Source organism: Astyanax mexicanus, chromosome 8 (assembly GCF_023375975.1).
Source record: "Astyanax mexicanus isolate ESR-SI-001 chromosome 8, AstMex3_surface, whole genome shotgun sequence".
Lineage (NCBI taxonomy): Eukaryota > Metazoa > Chordata > Actinopteri > Characiformes > Acestrorhamphidae > Astyanax > Astyanax mexicanus.
In genome coordinates, this window is record NC_064415.1 from 48,511,744 (window position 1) to 48,527,505 (window position 15,762).

Genomic DNA, 15,762 nt, shown 5'->3' on the forward strand with positions numbered 1-15,762 from the left:
GATGCAGTAAAGTATCGTAGGGAATTATTTAAATTATAATAAATTGATTATTATCATGAGCAATGTCTCAGGTTATAGTATCATGACATCGTATCGTGACATACTGTGATATCGTATTGTGGCATGGTATTGTGACATCATACCGTGATAGATTATATTGTGATATATGGCATTGTGACATCATATTGTGATATCGCATTGTGATATATCGTATCATGATATCTTGTATCGTGGAAAATCATACCAGGATTTGTATAGTGATATACTGTAGCATGATATTGCATTGTAACATCTTATTGTGATATACTGTATCGTGATATCGTATTGTTATATACGCCTTCTGGAGTGTCCGGACCTCAACCCAACTGACCTCAAGAGAGCATATGATTCACACCAGATATCCAGAGAATATAGCTGAAACAGTTTTGTGAAGAGGAATGATCCAAAATTCCTCCTGACTGTTGTGCAGGTCTGATCTGCAGCTAGAGGAAACGTTTGGTTGAGGTTTTTGCTGCCAAACGAGGATCAACCCGTTATTAAATCCAAAGGTTCACATACTTTCCCCCCCTGCACTGTGAATGTTAACATGTTGTGTTCAATAAAACCATGCAAACATATTCGTTTTATGTGTGGTATTAGTTTAAGCAGACTGTGTTTGTCTGTTGTTGTGACTTAGATGAAGATCAGGAAACATTTAATGATTAATTTATGCAGAAATCCACGTAATCCCAAAGGGTTCACATACTTTTTCTTGCAACTGTATATGTATTGTGATAAATCGTATCAGGATATCATATAGTGATGCACTGTAGCATGATATTACATTGTAACATCTTATTGTAATATACTGTATCCTGATATCGTATTGAAAACCGTGTTGAGATATATCGTATTGTGATACTGTATTGTGATATATTGAATCGTGACATCGGATTGTGATAAGGTATAATATTTTTTTGTGATATCGTATGGTAACGTTGTATCGTGACATTGTACTGTAATATATCGTATCGTGATATCGCTTTGAGATATACTATATCGAGATAATGCATGATATATCGTGAGCTGCTCTATGTTTCACATCCCTACTCAACAGTGCAACTGTGAAAAATATGTGATAAAGTAATCTGACCCTAGATCATTACTCAGTATTTGAGTACTGAACTTGCTAAAAAAAAAAAAACTTAAAAAAAAAAAAAACTCAGACATCTCTCTTATCTCTGCTCCTCTTCTGAGAGGGGTAGGTGCCTCTGTTCCTGTGCTGGGTTTTCTCTCTGAAAGCCTCAGATAACGAGCCTCCATGCCTGCCGACCGGCCAGAACCGAGCTACCAAACCAGCTCACTGGCCTCAAGCCACCGTGCAGCTTTTCATTTCCACAGAGCAGCCCTGGAGAACACAGCAGCCAGAGCAGCTCTATGAGCTGAACACGAGAATTAGAAGAGCTCCAGAGCTCCAACATTTTAAATCCAGATTGAAAACCTTCCGTATGATCAGCTTTCAGCTCAGTTTAACACACTGTTAGTATTAATATTTAACTCGTTTATTTACCTGTATCTCCTGAGTGTCTATCCTGTGAGAAGTCCTGAGTATTACAGGACAGTAAATGCCAGGGTGTGTGGTCCACATGTCATCAGTGTTAGGAAAGATGTGTGACAGGGTGAACTGAAACACGTGAACTGAAACACTGCAAACATGTTGATGGTGACTGTTTTTGTTCTATTGCAAAGAAACATTTAGATTTTTAAAAAATTAATTTTAATTACCGTGATATTTTACCATGACAGGAGGAACAGCTTAAGCTTTACCTATTAAAGTTAAGTACGGAGCAAATATGAAAAATACTATATACTAAATACTATATAATAGTACTATATTTGCTTTTAATTGTTTTTTGTTGCTTTTACCTATGCCCTAAATATGCTGCACTTTAGTTTTGTGGTACGTTATTTTAATTACATTGTTTGTTTTATTTTTTATTTTGTTACATTATTTTTTCATACAAATTAAGGTTTAGTAGGTCACTGAATGTAATAGACAAAAGTTTCTATAGAATGTATAAAAATCTTATACTAGTTTATACTAAGCTGTTGATAATTGGTATTTAAATGTGAATAAAAGAATCAGTGTCAGAAACACTTAGATGTATTGTATAATTGGTGCCTTCTATCTTTTAAAAATAATGATTTAATTTTAAATATTCTGTGACAAAATCATAGATAAAATCATGATTATATATTTTTTTAAATGCAAGGATTAAAGCCGTAATTTTTGGAATGAGATAAAATGTTGTAGTGTGGTTTACTCCTGACACCTATATCACTAAATAATGGGTCACCAGGCTCTGTCAATTTTGATACGTGGTTAATATGTGTTAAAAAAAATTCAGAAAAACTGCATGTGATAATGTGTTAATGTTGACCGCCCTAATTTATGCGAAATAAAACTTATAGTTTCATTATAAAAAACTAATTTATATAATAAACAATATTTTTTTGCCATAGTATATTCTAGAAATGTTAAGTGTTTTGTTATCAAGAATATCAGTATCACAAAAATACCCTGGAAAAAACAGTGTTTGTGTGAGAGAAGCACAAGGGGGGGGGGGGGGGGGAGCGGGCATAAACATAAGGTTACTGCATGACCTCCACATGGCCGGACACGTGCCCGTAAACACAGCAGCAGAGAGCCTGTCAAAAGCTGTGCACTTCAGTCCGGCGTAGTTTTGAGCAGATATTTCCAGTTACAGCGGAATTCACGCTTTTAATCCCAGAAAAATGCTTTTAAACCTTTAAAAGCCATTTAAATGACCAATTAAAGGGCAGTTTATTATTTTATTTATTAAGTTTATTATTGACTATAAAGCGCTGACTCAGCTCTTAGCCAGTCCGGATCTTTGACACATACAGTGCACGGGATCACAGGTCCTGCTTTGTTAAATATCGCGATATATATGTTTGGAAAAGAAAACATTTCCATTTTTTTTTTTAATATCATGCAGTGACAGGTTAGAACGGATAGGTAAAAAAGGGGAACACATTGCAAAATTAATTCTGTGGATATGCCTCAATATTAAAGAGATATTTGTTAGAAACAGCTGAAATTCATGCATTTCCACAGAATTCATTTTGTAATCTGTTCAACCAAAATTTGCACCCAAGTGCATTTCACACTGGAGTCCTCCTTTAAAATGCTTCAGTTTAATAGAAGGACAAGTGGCCAAACTAAAGCAGAACTTTGTGAACTGTGCAGAACTCTGTTCAGTTCAGTCTGAATTAGTTTGGCTGCTGACGGTTTTTGCGGAGGAGGTTAGAGGACAGAGGACGGCCTCCCGCCATTTCTGTAGTGACTCACACGCTGTCGCTCATTAACCTCCATCTAAAATCCAGAGGGAGGGGAGTCGCCAGCGAGACGCCACCCACACACGGCACCTGCCAGCTGGGACAGAACCTCGCACAGGCGCCGGCTCCTTCACCAGAGCTTCCCCTGCAACAAGATCCACGGGCGGCTGCACCTGTGACCAGCCACTCACATACGAATGCTAATATTACACGTTATAGCACAAACTTCAAGTGTATTAATGCGATTATACCACAGTTCCATTATCACTGCTTATTAAAATATTTTTAAAGCTAAAGAGGACGAGAAAATACAAGCTTTGGTTAAAAATACTCCGCGAGTTAAAATAGTTCCATTGGTTATGACCAGCGATTATTTAAAAAAATACTGACAACCTCTAACGAAAGATTGTAGTGCTATTTTAGTCACACCTTTACGTCAGTGAAGTTATTCAAATAAAAAAAAAAGTACCTCCACAGAACTAATTTGGTTCTAAATTTCTCCCGCAGTACAGCTATTTAGATAATTCTAGGCAATTCTAATCAGAAATGTACTTCATTAGCGCTATTCTAATCTTAAACATACCTCAGCAGTGCTGTATTACCCACAGATTTACCTCAGTAGAGCTCAGTAGAGCTATTCTAATCATAAATATATTTTAGCAGTGCTGTATTAGCCAAAGGTATACCTCAGTAGAGCTATCAATTGATTTGCCTTCATATCTCCCAGCATTATGGCAAGTTTTAATTACTAGAGATTTATAATGATCATAATCATATGAGTATTTCCAGATAATTATCTTAAAAATAAAGCCATTGTTTAGATTTGATCCGCGCTGACCTCTGACTGGGTAGACCAGCTCTAGCTCTGAAGACTCTAAACATGACAATGCTTAGTCTTAACCTTAGCACTCTTTAACTCCTGCTTGCTTGTGGATCTTGCTTCACTGTCCAAATACTTCAATCAGAACAGAGGGATTTATTGACAGAGAACAACACTAATATCTAGCTTAGTTTAAAAACATTCAAAGAATTTAAATCAATACACTATATGAATTATTATTATGAAATCCACAATACTTATAGCTATACTTTTGGAATATAATGTTATGATAGTAGTTTTTTTTCTGACAATTTTGTTATATTGTATCTTGAGACAGTCTCATATTTTCAGGGAGGAGACCAAGCCCCCGCCCCTCTACAAAAGCAGCTACAAGGTCCCCAGTCTACAAATAACAAACTGGACCAGTGTTAACTTAAGAAGTTAGTCAAGAGTTTGGAATAATGTACAACATAGTGGCAGTCACTGTTGAAAATGCTGTAACCACACATGACAATAGACAATAAAAGCAAAAGTTCATTAATTACAGCTGAAATAAAGCACTGCCACTATGAGCAGGAGGTCGCAGGTTTAAACTCCCGCTCATGCAGCTTTGCCATCAAGCTGCCGGCGCTCAGAGGGAGCACAATTGGCCTTGTTTCCTCCAGGTGGGTAGATGGCGCTTTCTCCCCACATCACTCCTAGGGTGATGTCTGCAGCACAGGGCGTCTGTGAGCTGATGTATTGGAACCAAGTCACTACGCTTTCCTCAGAGTACACTGTGATGCTGCTCTGCAATGCTGCATCAGCAGCAGTTTGAAAAGAGGCAGTGACTGACTTCACATGTATCAGAGGAAGCATGTGCTAGTCTTCACCCTCTTGGTGTGTGATAGGGGAGTCCTAGTGAGTGGGCTGGGTAATTGGATATGCTAAACTGGGGAGAAAATGGGAAAAAATAGAAATAAAAATTATTTTAAAAAAATCAAAAATATATATGTTGTACAGTATTGCAAAAGAAAATATCATGATACTTCAATATGTTGAGATTTTCTTATTCCCCCTGAACCTTTATGGCCATGGCTTTACATAAAATATCAACCCAGAATTTTGGGCAAGAAAATCAGTTAATCTCTATTAAACTTTATAGGACTATTATCATTTAATAATGATTAAATAATTTTAACCCCTGTAATTTAGACATGTCACACGTGGATTTTCTTCAGCATACTGTCACAAGATAAAAAAAAAAGCTGCTTAACATGAAGGTGGACAATTTGCACGACTGTCAAACTTGTTCCTTGTACTTAGCATAGCTTCGCTTTAAGTATTTATTTATGTCTCAATCAGGATTATTTTGTGAAAGTGTTTGGCAGTTTCCTGGTCCGTGCCATCTGCCGTTCCCCCGGGTATTCTCTGCAGACTCGCTCGTCTTTCCTTGGCACTCAGAATTCTAAACTCCACAGTGCTTCTGACTGCCATACTGTACGTCTAGTAGTGCTGAATCGTCCTGCCAACAGGAACTGAATCACAGCTTATCCACTGTAAAACAAGGGGGGGTTCTCACCAACCGTTTCCTCCTGCCCCTCAAACCAGTGGCACTGAAGTACATCAGCCTCCTTAAAGCCCAGCAGAGAACAGAGGCCTCTTTGTAGCTCCTCTTCCAGCCAGCTGAGAGGAAGCAGGACCAAGAAAAGAATCTAAAGAGGGAAACAACGCTAAGCTAACAGCAGCCTGTAGTTCAGCCTGAGCTCCAGGCTTAAGGCGTTTTTACATCTTAAATTATACGTAAAGATTCCAGTGTTTGTTACATTGTCTTCTGTATATTTTGTTCAGATAGTTCTGCCCAGTTTCACACTGTACTTCAATAAAGCACAAAAAAATGTACTACATCATTTCCTCATCACCTACATCGGTTTGTAGAATGCTCTCAGTTTGGCGATTTGTCGGTCCAGGGGTTACAAGATTCCCCTCAGATTCCCTTTATTCCTGTTTATAAATAAGAGTTAATCTACAGTTACAGTAGATACAGAATCAGCAGCAAAATCTGTTCTACCCATACTGCTTGCTGCCTCACGCACGTGCACATGAAAGAAAGTCAGATTTCAGCACAACATCAGTTCTTTTTCTTCTTCTATTGTTTAATAGATGACAATAACCTGTCTCAACTTCCTGTAATTGATTTTCTAAATCACTCACACATTATATTAGATTCTAGGCTACTCAAAATAAATGTTTTAAAGATTAACTACACTCCGATACAGTTTATATTAATCGCTAAACTAGGTTGCGCTGTAATAGTAACATATAATAAACCCTAAATAAAATGCTTAAAAAATGCATTTAGACATGTAAACATATTTTCTTTTACTTTGATTCACTTGATTCACTTAGTCCAAAAAACATTAAAAAAATGTATGTTCTTTATTTTTTTTATTATACATCTTTTCTTTAACACATTCTCACCTGAAGAACTGTTAGCCACAACTGCTAACAACTAATTGGCAATTAATGGCTAATGATTGATAAATTGATTACCATATTTATCGCACTAGAAGGCAAACTTAAAATCCTTTAATTTTCCCAAAATGATGAATTTGTATGAATGTATGTGTGAATTTTACCAGTCTGGTATTAAGGAGCAGTAAAGCCACTCCACTGAAGTACTGCGTTATATGCGTTTCTCCAGCACCGGGGCTGGAGTAGCATTATAGCATTAGCTGCTAACCGCTATTTCCCTGCTTGGGGAAAAGTATTCTCGCATATAGCCTGCTTCTAACCCCGGGAAGCACTGCTGGAACAGCATAAGCATTTCCCGCTAACCATGCTAGTTCATTCACTGTTCAGAAGTGAGTATAATCCGACTGTAGCCTGCACGTTTATCGTGTTAAAATAAGCTATGTGGGATGAACCACTAGCTAATATCACCCTGGTTTACGGAACACTCAGGGTTACTCACTGCAGCTCTGTCAGGTGGCATTATCCGCTAACCGCTAGTGGTTATCTGCTAATGCCCCAGCCTTAGTGCTGGAGAAATTCTAAGCTTTCTGTAAATAAAAGAAAGCGCTTTAGTCACACAAATAAACAATTTTCAGAAGAGAAATCTGTGTAGATTCGCATTCAGTGCTCGTTTGACTATAAAATAAAATATTTTATATTTGTTTATTACAGTTTTGTTTACTTGGCTTAGCTTTACTTAACTTAGCTACCCACCACCACCACCCAGTGGTGAGACCTGCTGAATTAGAAGTTCCTTATAGTGTGTCTTAAAATCCTTGTAATCCAGTGTACCTCATGCATGAAAATTGACCAGGAAAAAGACTTTCATTGATAGTGTGCCTTATAATACAATGGCCAAGTGCACCATATAGTGTGAAAAAAAATACGATAATAAGCTTAATCGAATCAAATACACTAGTCTGGACCAAAATGAAAAGTTAAAAAATTTGACCAAACAAGGAACTGGTAAAAACACATTTAAGGACAGTTTCACAACTACTCCTTCACGCAGCGGGATAGAGGGCGGGGCATTGGGGGTGGAGTATACAACTGAAAGTGCTGAGGTTGCCATATTAAAATTTCCCATCAGCACAAAGTCAAGGGGGGGGGGGGATAACAAGGTGGGGGGGATAACAAGGTGGGGTGGGGGGGGTACTAATGCATATCAGTCACATGACAAAGCGCAACTCTCAAACTCCCTCCAGAGCTCTACTTAGAACTCATTAGAAGGATACGGGTGGCAAAGGCCCGGCGCCGGCGGGCATATCAGACGGTGAAACAGCGGATTCATTACTAAAGGTTGCCTCATTACCAGCCAGAAAATGCAGCACAATGACACTGTAGTTAATGAGTATTTCTGCTGCTGTCGCGCTGCTCACACTGCAGCCGGCTCTGAGCTCCGGTTGCGTAATCGCGGCCGTGCCGGGGTTCACAGTACAGTGGGCTTCCTCCATCGTTACGGGGGCAGTATCTGGGCAGCGTGTGTCCTTGCTTATTCCATGTGGAGCTGCTGCTGGACTGGGAATACTAATACAGTAAAACACTACACTAGCTGTGCTGCTCGTCTGCAGAGGTCATTTGCTTTCATACAGTTGTGGTCAAAAGTTTACATACACTTGTAAAAAAACATAATGTTATGGCTGTCTTGAGTTTTCAATAAGTTCTACAACTCTTATTTTTCTGTGATAGAGTGATCGGAACACATACATGTTTGTCACAAAAAACAGTCATAAAATTTGGTTCTTTCATAAATTTATTATGGGTCTGCTGAAAATGTCACCAAATCTGCTGGGTCAAAAATATACATACAGCAACAAAATTTGTCAATTTTGGTGATGTAGCGAGTTGTGTCAATCAAATTAGCTTCATGTCATGGCCTCTTCACTTCTTGTAAGTGATTCTGATTGACTACAGCTGTTGACTTCTCATGAGCCCATTTAAATAGGGCTCATTTCACCCAGTGATTAGGCTCAGCTACAAAAGCTACAATGGGAAAGTCAAAGGAACTCAGTGTGGATCTGAAAAAGCGAATTATGGACTTGAACAAGTCAGGGAAGTCACTTGGAGCCATTTCAAAGCAGCTACAGGTCCCAAGAGCAACTGTGCAGACAATTATACGCAAGTATAAAGTGCATGGAACAGTTGTGTCACTGCCACGATCAGGAAGAAAACGCAAGCTATCACATGCTGCCGAGAGGAGATTGGTCAGGATGGTCAAGAGTCAACCAAGAATCACCAAGAAGCAGGTCTGCAAGGATTTGGAAGCTGATGGAACACAGGTGTCAGTCTCCACAGTCAAGCGTGTTTTACATCGCCATGGACTGAGAGGCTGCCGTGCAAGAAAGAAGCCCTTGCTCCAGAAAAGGCACCTTAAGACTCGGCTGAAGTTTGCTGCTGATCACATGGACAAAGATAAAACCTTCTGGAGGAAAGTTCTCTGGTCAGACGAAACAAAAATTGAGCTGTTTGGCCACAACACCCAGCAATATGTTTGGAGGAGAAAAGGTGAGGCCTTTAATCCCAGGAACACCATGCCTACTGTCAAGCATGGTGGTGGTAGTATTATGCTCTGGGGATGTTTTGCTGCCAGTGGAACTGGTTCTTTGCAGAAAGTAAATGGGATAATGAAGAAGGAGGATTACCTCCAAATTCTGCAGGAAAACTTAAAACCATCAGCCCGAAGGTTGGGTCTTGGGCGCAGTTGGGTGTTCCAACAAGACAATGACCCAAAACACACATCAAAAGTGGTAAAGGAATGGCTAAACCAGGCTAGAATTAAGGTTTTAGAATGGCCTTCCCAAAGTCCTGACTTAAACCCCATTGAGAACATGTGGACAGTGCTAAAGAAACGGGTTCATGCAAGAAAACCATCACATTTAGCTGAACTGCACCAATTCTGTCAAGAAGAGTGGTCAAACATTCGACCTGAAGCTTGCCAGGAGCTTGTGGATGGCTACCAAAAGCGCCTAGTTGCCGTGAAAATGGCCAAGGGACATGTAACCAAATACTAATGTTGCTGTATGTATATTTTTGACCCAGCAGATTTGGTGACATTTTCAGCAGACCCATAATAAATTTATGAAAGAACCAAATTTTATGACTGTTTTTTGTGACAAACATGTATGTGTTCCAATCACTCTATCACAGAAAAATAAGAGTTGTAGAACTTATTGAAAACTCAAGACAGCCATAACATTATGTTTTTTTACAAGTGTATGTAAACTTTTGACCACAACTGTATATCTGTGTGTAGTGTTTGTGTAGTGTGAGTATTGTGTGCAGAGTGTGTAGTGTGTGTAGAGTGTGTAGAGTGTGTTGTGTGTGTAGTGTGTGTAGTGTGTGTAGTGTGTGTGTGTAGTGTAAGTGTGTGTTGTGTGTGTAGTGTGTGTAGTGTGTGTAGTGTTTGTGTAGTGTGTGTGTTGTGTGTGTGTGGTGTGTGTGTATTGGGTAGTGTGTGTATTGGGTAGTGTGTGTAGTGTGTGTAGTGTGTGTGTGTGTGTGTGTAGTGTGTGTAGTGTGTGTAGTGTGTGTAGTGTGTGTAGTGTGTGTAGTGTTTGTGTAGTGTGTGTGTTGTGTGTGTGTGTGGTGTGTGTGTATTGTGTAGTGTGTGTAGTGTGTGTAGTGTGTGTAGTGTGTGTAGTGTGTGTAGTGTGTGTGTGTGTGTGTGGTGTGTGTGTATTGGGTAGTGTGTGTATTGGGTAGTGTGTGTAGTGTGTGTAGTGTGTGTAGAGCGTGTAGAGTGTGTAGAGCGTGTAGAGTGTGTAGTGTGTGTAGTGTGTGTAGTGTGTGTAGTGTGTGTAGAGTGTGTAGTGTGTGTAGAGTGTGTTGTGTGTGTAGAGTGTGTTGTGTGTGTAGTGTGTGTAGAGCGTGTAGAGTGTGTAGTGTGTGTAGTGTGTGTAGAGTGTGTAGTGTGTGTAGTGTGTGTAGAGTGTGTAGTGTGTGTAGTGTGTGTAGTGTGTGTAGAGTGTGTTGTGTGTGTAGTGTGTGTAGTGTGTGTAGAGTGTGCAGTGTGTGTAGAGTTTGTGTGTGTTGTGTGTAGAGTGTGTAGTGTGTGTAGAGTGTGTAGCGTGAGTATTGTGTGTAGAGTGTGTAGTGTGTGTAGAGTGTGTAGAGTGTGTTGTGTGTGTAGTGTGTGTAGTGTGTGTAGTGTTTGTGTAGTGTGTGTGTGTTGTGTGTGTGTGGTGTGTGTGTATTGGGTAGTGTGTGTAGAGTGTGTAGAGTGTGTAGTGTGTGTAGAGCGTGTAGAGTGTTTAGTGTGTGTAGAGTGTGTAGAGTGTGTCTAGTGTGTCTAGTGTATCTAGTGTGTGTAGTGTGTGTGTAGTGTGTGTGTAGTGTGTATTGTGTGTGTAGTGTGTGTAGTGTGTATTGTGTGTATTGTGTGTGTAGTGTGTGTGTATTTTGCCTCTTTTTTAACCATTAAGAAAGTTAAATAGCCTAAAAGTAACAAAAAAACACAAATGTCCCAGCAGACCAACCAAGAAAGAAAAATACATTTACCTCAGCAGTGAAATTCTAATCATAGATTTCCGCCATTAGTGCTATTTTAATCATGCATTTAGCTCAGTAGTGTCATAAATGTTTCCTAGGAGTGCTAATTTAATATTACATTTACCTAAGCAGTGCTATTTATTTAGAAATGTACCTTAGTAGTGCTATTCTTATCATCATGAACTCAGCAATGCTTCTAATTCCATTAAATAGTTTACTTCGTAGTGTTATTTTAGTCAGAAATTCACCTAGGTAGTGCAATTCTAAACATGTATTTACTGTACTGATGATATTCTAATCATATTTTTTGCTCAACAGTGCTATTCCAATAATAAAAGTACCTCAGCACTGCTATGTTAAGTAATGTATTAAACAAAAATATTCCCCAGTAGTTTGATTCTAATAATACTGTTACCCAAGTAGTGCTATTTAGTCAAAAAAAAAAAAAAAAAAAAACCTCGGTAGTGTTATTCTTATCATCATGAACTTATTTCAGCAGTGTTACTCCAATCATATATGTTCCTTAGTAATGCTATTCTATTAATAATTTAACTTAACTTAGTAGTGCTGTTTTAGTCAGGAATTTAATTAGGTGGTGCTATTGTAATCATGAATTTATTTCACTAAACACATTTCTTTGCTCAGCAGTGCAATTTTAATTATAAATGTGCCCCATAAGTGCTATTTTAATCATGTGTTAAACTCAGCAGTGTTGCTCTAAATCATAAATCTTCCCCAGTAGTGCTATTTTAATAATAGTAACCCAAGTAGTGCTATTTTATTTAGGAATTTACCTAGGTAGTGCTATTCTAATCGTGAATTTATTTCACCAGCGATATTCTAATCATATTTTTTGCTCAGTAGTGCAATTTTAATCATAAATATCCCCCATTAGTGCTAATTTAATAATGTTTTAAACTCAGCAGTGTTACTCTAAATCATAAATCTTCCCCAGTAGTGCTATTCTAATAATAAAGTAGTGCTATTTAGTCAGAAATGTACCTCAGTAGTGCCTTTCTCATCATCATGCACTTATTTTAGCAGTGCTACTCTAATCATAAATGTTTCTCTGCAATGCTATTCTAATAATAATTTATAATTTATAATACTGCTGTTTTAGTCAGGAATTTCTCATTATTGCTATTCTTATCATGATTGTATTTCAGCAGTGCTAATTTAATCATAAATGTTCCTCAGCAATGCTATTCTAATAACAATTAGCATTAACTTAGTAGTGCTACTTTAGTCAGACATTTACCTAGGTAGTGCTCTTCTAATCATGAATTTATTTCATTTCACCAGTGATATTCTAATGATATTTTTTTGTTTTGTGGTGCAGTTCTAATAATAAATGTACCTCAGCACTGCTATTTTAGTCATACATTTACCTCAGAAGTGCTATTCTAATCATTAATTTACCTCAACAGTGCTACTCCAGCGTTATAACCTGACTTCAAATAAACAAGTTACAGTCCAGTATAAATTATTCATTCTTTTGGCTTACTCATCCGAACACCGTAACCACTTTTAACTTTTTTTTTTTTGCAGTTTTCAGCAAAATAACTTTGGTTGCCAAATACTGAGGGAGGATGCTGACGCAAAATCTGTTCTGCTTCTGCACAAAGTGGAGAAAACAGAGCAGGACACCAGCTTTTAGACTAATTGGAGTCTGCAGAGAATCCATTACAACTCTAAGAGGCATCTCAGTGCCTGCCTACACACACACACACACACACACACACACACACACACACACACACACACACACACACACACACACACACACACACACACACACACACACACACACAAACACACACACACACACACACACACAAACAGACACAGACACAGACACAGACACACACACACACACACACACACACAAGATTATGCTTCTACCATTTTATCTCCTGTTCTAAGAGAGCTAATTAAGAGTTTCCAGGCATGAGCCCCTCCACCATTCTGTCTGGCATTCCAGCGCATAACTAGGCGTTTGATCTGTTGGGGGAGTCGTATTACACTGTAGTTATGAAAGCCTTTTTATTCTTATTGTTATGAAGACGAGCCTCCCGGTTTTTATTACCCTGATCTTCCTCTTTAAACCCCCCCCTTTAGCAGTAAGTGATCGTACAGCAGCGCCCGACACAGGCCACTCCCCCACATTTCATCACACTACAGCTGAACAATATGACCATATTATATTGTATTGCGATTCATTTTCTTATAGAATCAACAACATGCTTTTTCTAGGAATATCTATTGAGAATATCAGTGCTAAAATAACCCTGATCCAGCTGTGTGATCATTCCTGATTAACCGGATGATGTAGTATAAAAAGGGAATAAAATTCACTCTTTATGCATGATTTGAACAGCAGTTTTAAGAATCTGCCACTGCTGATTATTTTGTTTGTACAAAAGACAAAGAAAATCCATCAGTCATCTCGGCCGCAGTCTGATAGCCGGAACGGTAACCAGCCAGGCTAGGCTAAGCTAAGCTAATGCTGTGCTAAAGCAAGCTACGGGGCGTTCCAATGTAGCGAAGTAAATTACTTGTGTCAAAATGTACTTGAGTAAATTTACCTATTTTAAAAACTACTTAAAAAAATTACAAATTACTCATAAAATCTACTCAATTACAGTAACTTGAGTAAATGTAATTCATTACTTTCCACCTCTGCTAACCCCCAGATTTCAAGCTATTGTATAAACCGGCTACAAAAGCCGTTTTGTAGTTACAGTTCTGTTACAGTTCACTTGTTGTGGAACTAACTTTATAAACTTTATAAACTGTTGTATAAAAGCAATAGAACATTCCCTTCATTATTCTTAGAATGATGTTGATCAGCACAAGACGACTGTGAGCTGATATATCAGAACCCAGTTGCAGGGCTTTCCTCTAAAAAGAGGAAAGTTCCAAAAAGAAGAGGTGGCAGACTTCACATGTGTTGGAGAAGACGTGTTGTGGGATCACCTGTGATGGGAGATATACAGCTGAAAGGGTGGGACAAACTGGCTCCAAACTCTATAGGGTCTATATATAACCACATATTTTCATATATATATATATATATATATATATATATATATATATATATATATATATATATATATATATATATATATATATATTACCATCCCAGGTTCACAGAGCAGGGCAAAAAAATGAAAAAGAAAGGTAAAATGAAAGCTTATTGAAAGTTCAGCCAGAAGACTACAGCCAGATGCTACATCTTACCTCAAAAAGATGACGCAGACAATACCAACTACGCCAATAACTTCAGATATTGTTTTAATCAATTTGTAAAATTTTTTTTTTTTTGTATGCTCGCCTCCGGAGTCTTCTGGTAGACATTAAAATTGTGTGACTAACCAGCAAAAGTGAAAAAAAAAAATACAGATTATCATATTTCATTTTTTCAATTTCAGTTTTGAATTTCAGGGCAGATTTCACAGGATTTCAGAGAATCTCATTCCACACCATATTCCTAAGTGTCCTGGATTTGCACATCTGTAGAAAACCTTTTTCAAATGTACAAACTCCCTTTAAAACTCCAAAAACTGCCAGTCTGTTCCATTTTCAGTTTCTGCATGAAAAGCGTGAGCGGCTTCTGCACCAGCTCCTCTGTGCATGCGGCTACTGTAATACATGGTAAAGTGGCGTACACTGCAACTTTTGCAACGGAGATTTATCTTTTATGCAAGCAAATATTAAAATTTTGTATATTTACTTATATTAAAGTAACATATTTGTAACATTTGTTCACAATTTCTAAACCAGTCTTAAAAACGGCTCAAATTCAAAACCAAAATATTACAACACAAAAGTTCATGTTGCAAAAAACTCATTTAAAGCACAAGTGAACTGATGAATACCATTAAAAAACTATTGAGGTTTACCATATCTGCTAACCGCTAAAAACAAATACTACAAAAAGCACAAAAGATCCAACTTTTCAACTTGTGTACTTTCCACAAAAATCAGTGTGAGACCCTTTTAAACAGACTTGTTTATAAATTTAGTATTTGATGCCCTGTTAAAATCACTAAATGTACATCTGTTCATCTGTCTGAGTCTAAATAGTGCTGAAAACACAAAGCGCAGAGGGTAAAGATGAAAGAGAGCATCTCTTACCGAGTCCAGGAGGCACCTCAGGGCAGGGAGGGATGGGTTTTGGAGTTGGGCGTGTGCGGTTGGCCTCAGGCTTGGCGGTGGGTAGGAGCTGGTCTGCGCCGGGCAGGTAGCTGGGGAAGGTGGTGTTGGGTCTGGAGTAGTTGTAGTAGTAGTGGTGGGGTCCGCGGGAGGCGTTGGCGCCGCGGCCGTTGTTGAAGCGGCTGAAGATGTCGAAGCGCTGGCTGTACACGTCGAAGTACAGGATCATCATGATGAGGAAGTGCACCAGACACAGCAGCAGCACGGCCTTACAGATCCGCTCCAGCGTCCGGCCCAGCATCAGCCGGCTCATGGTCGAGGCCATGCGGCTTCTGCCCCAAAGGGCATCCGGTCAGCGGCCCCTCCTCACCTCGCCCTGTCCTGCCCTGCCTCACCAAGGGACAGTCCTGAACTACCTGGAGGAGTTTCCTGTGAAACACACACACAATAAGGACCAGTTACATTAA

At 38.7% G+C, this 15,762-nt stretch overlaps 1 protein-coding gene across 1 annotated transcript in view; it reads right to left on the reverse strand.

Annotated features, from left to right (window-relative positions):
* The window catches only part of b4galt2 (UDP-Gal:betaGlcNAc beta 1,4- galactosyltransferase, polypeptide 2), a 263,725-nt gene that overhangs the window by 209,236 nt on the left and 38,727 nt on the right, over positions 1-15,762 (reverse strand). The window contains exon 2 of the mRNA XM_007229297.4: positions 15,278-15,724. Coding sequence (XP_007229359.2) covers positions 15,278-15,620 — 343 coding nt within the window. The 5' untranslated portion in view covers positions 15,621-15,724. The remainder of the gene's footprint in view (positions 1-15,277; positions 15,725-15,762) is intronic.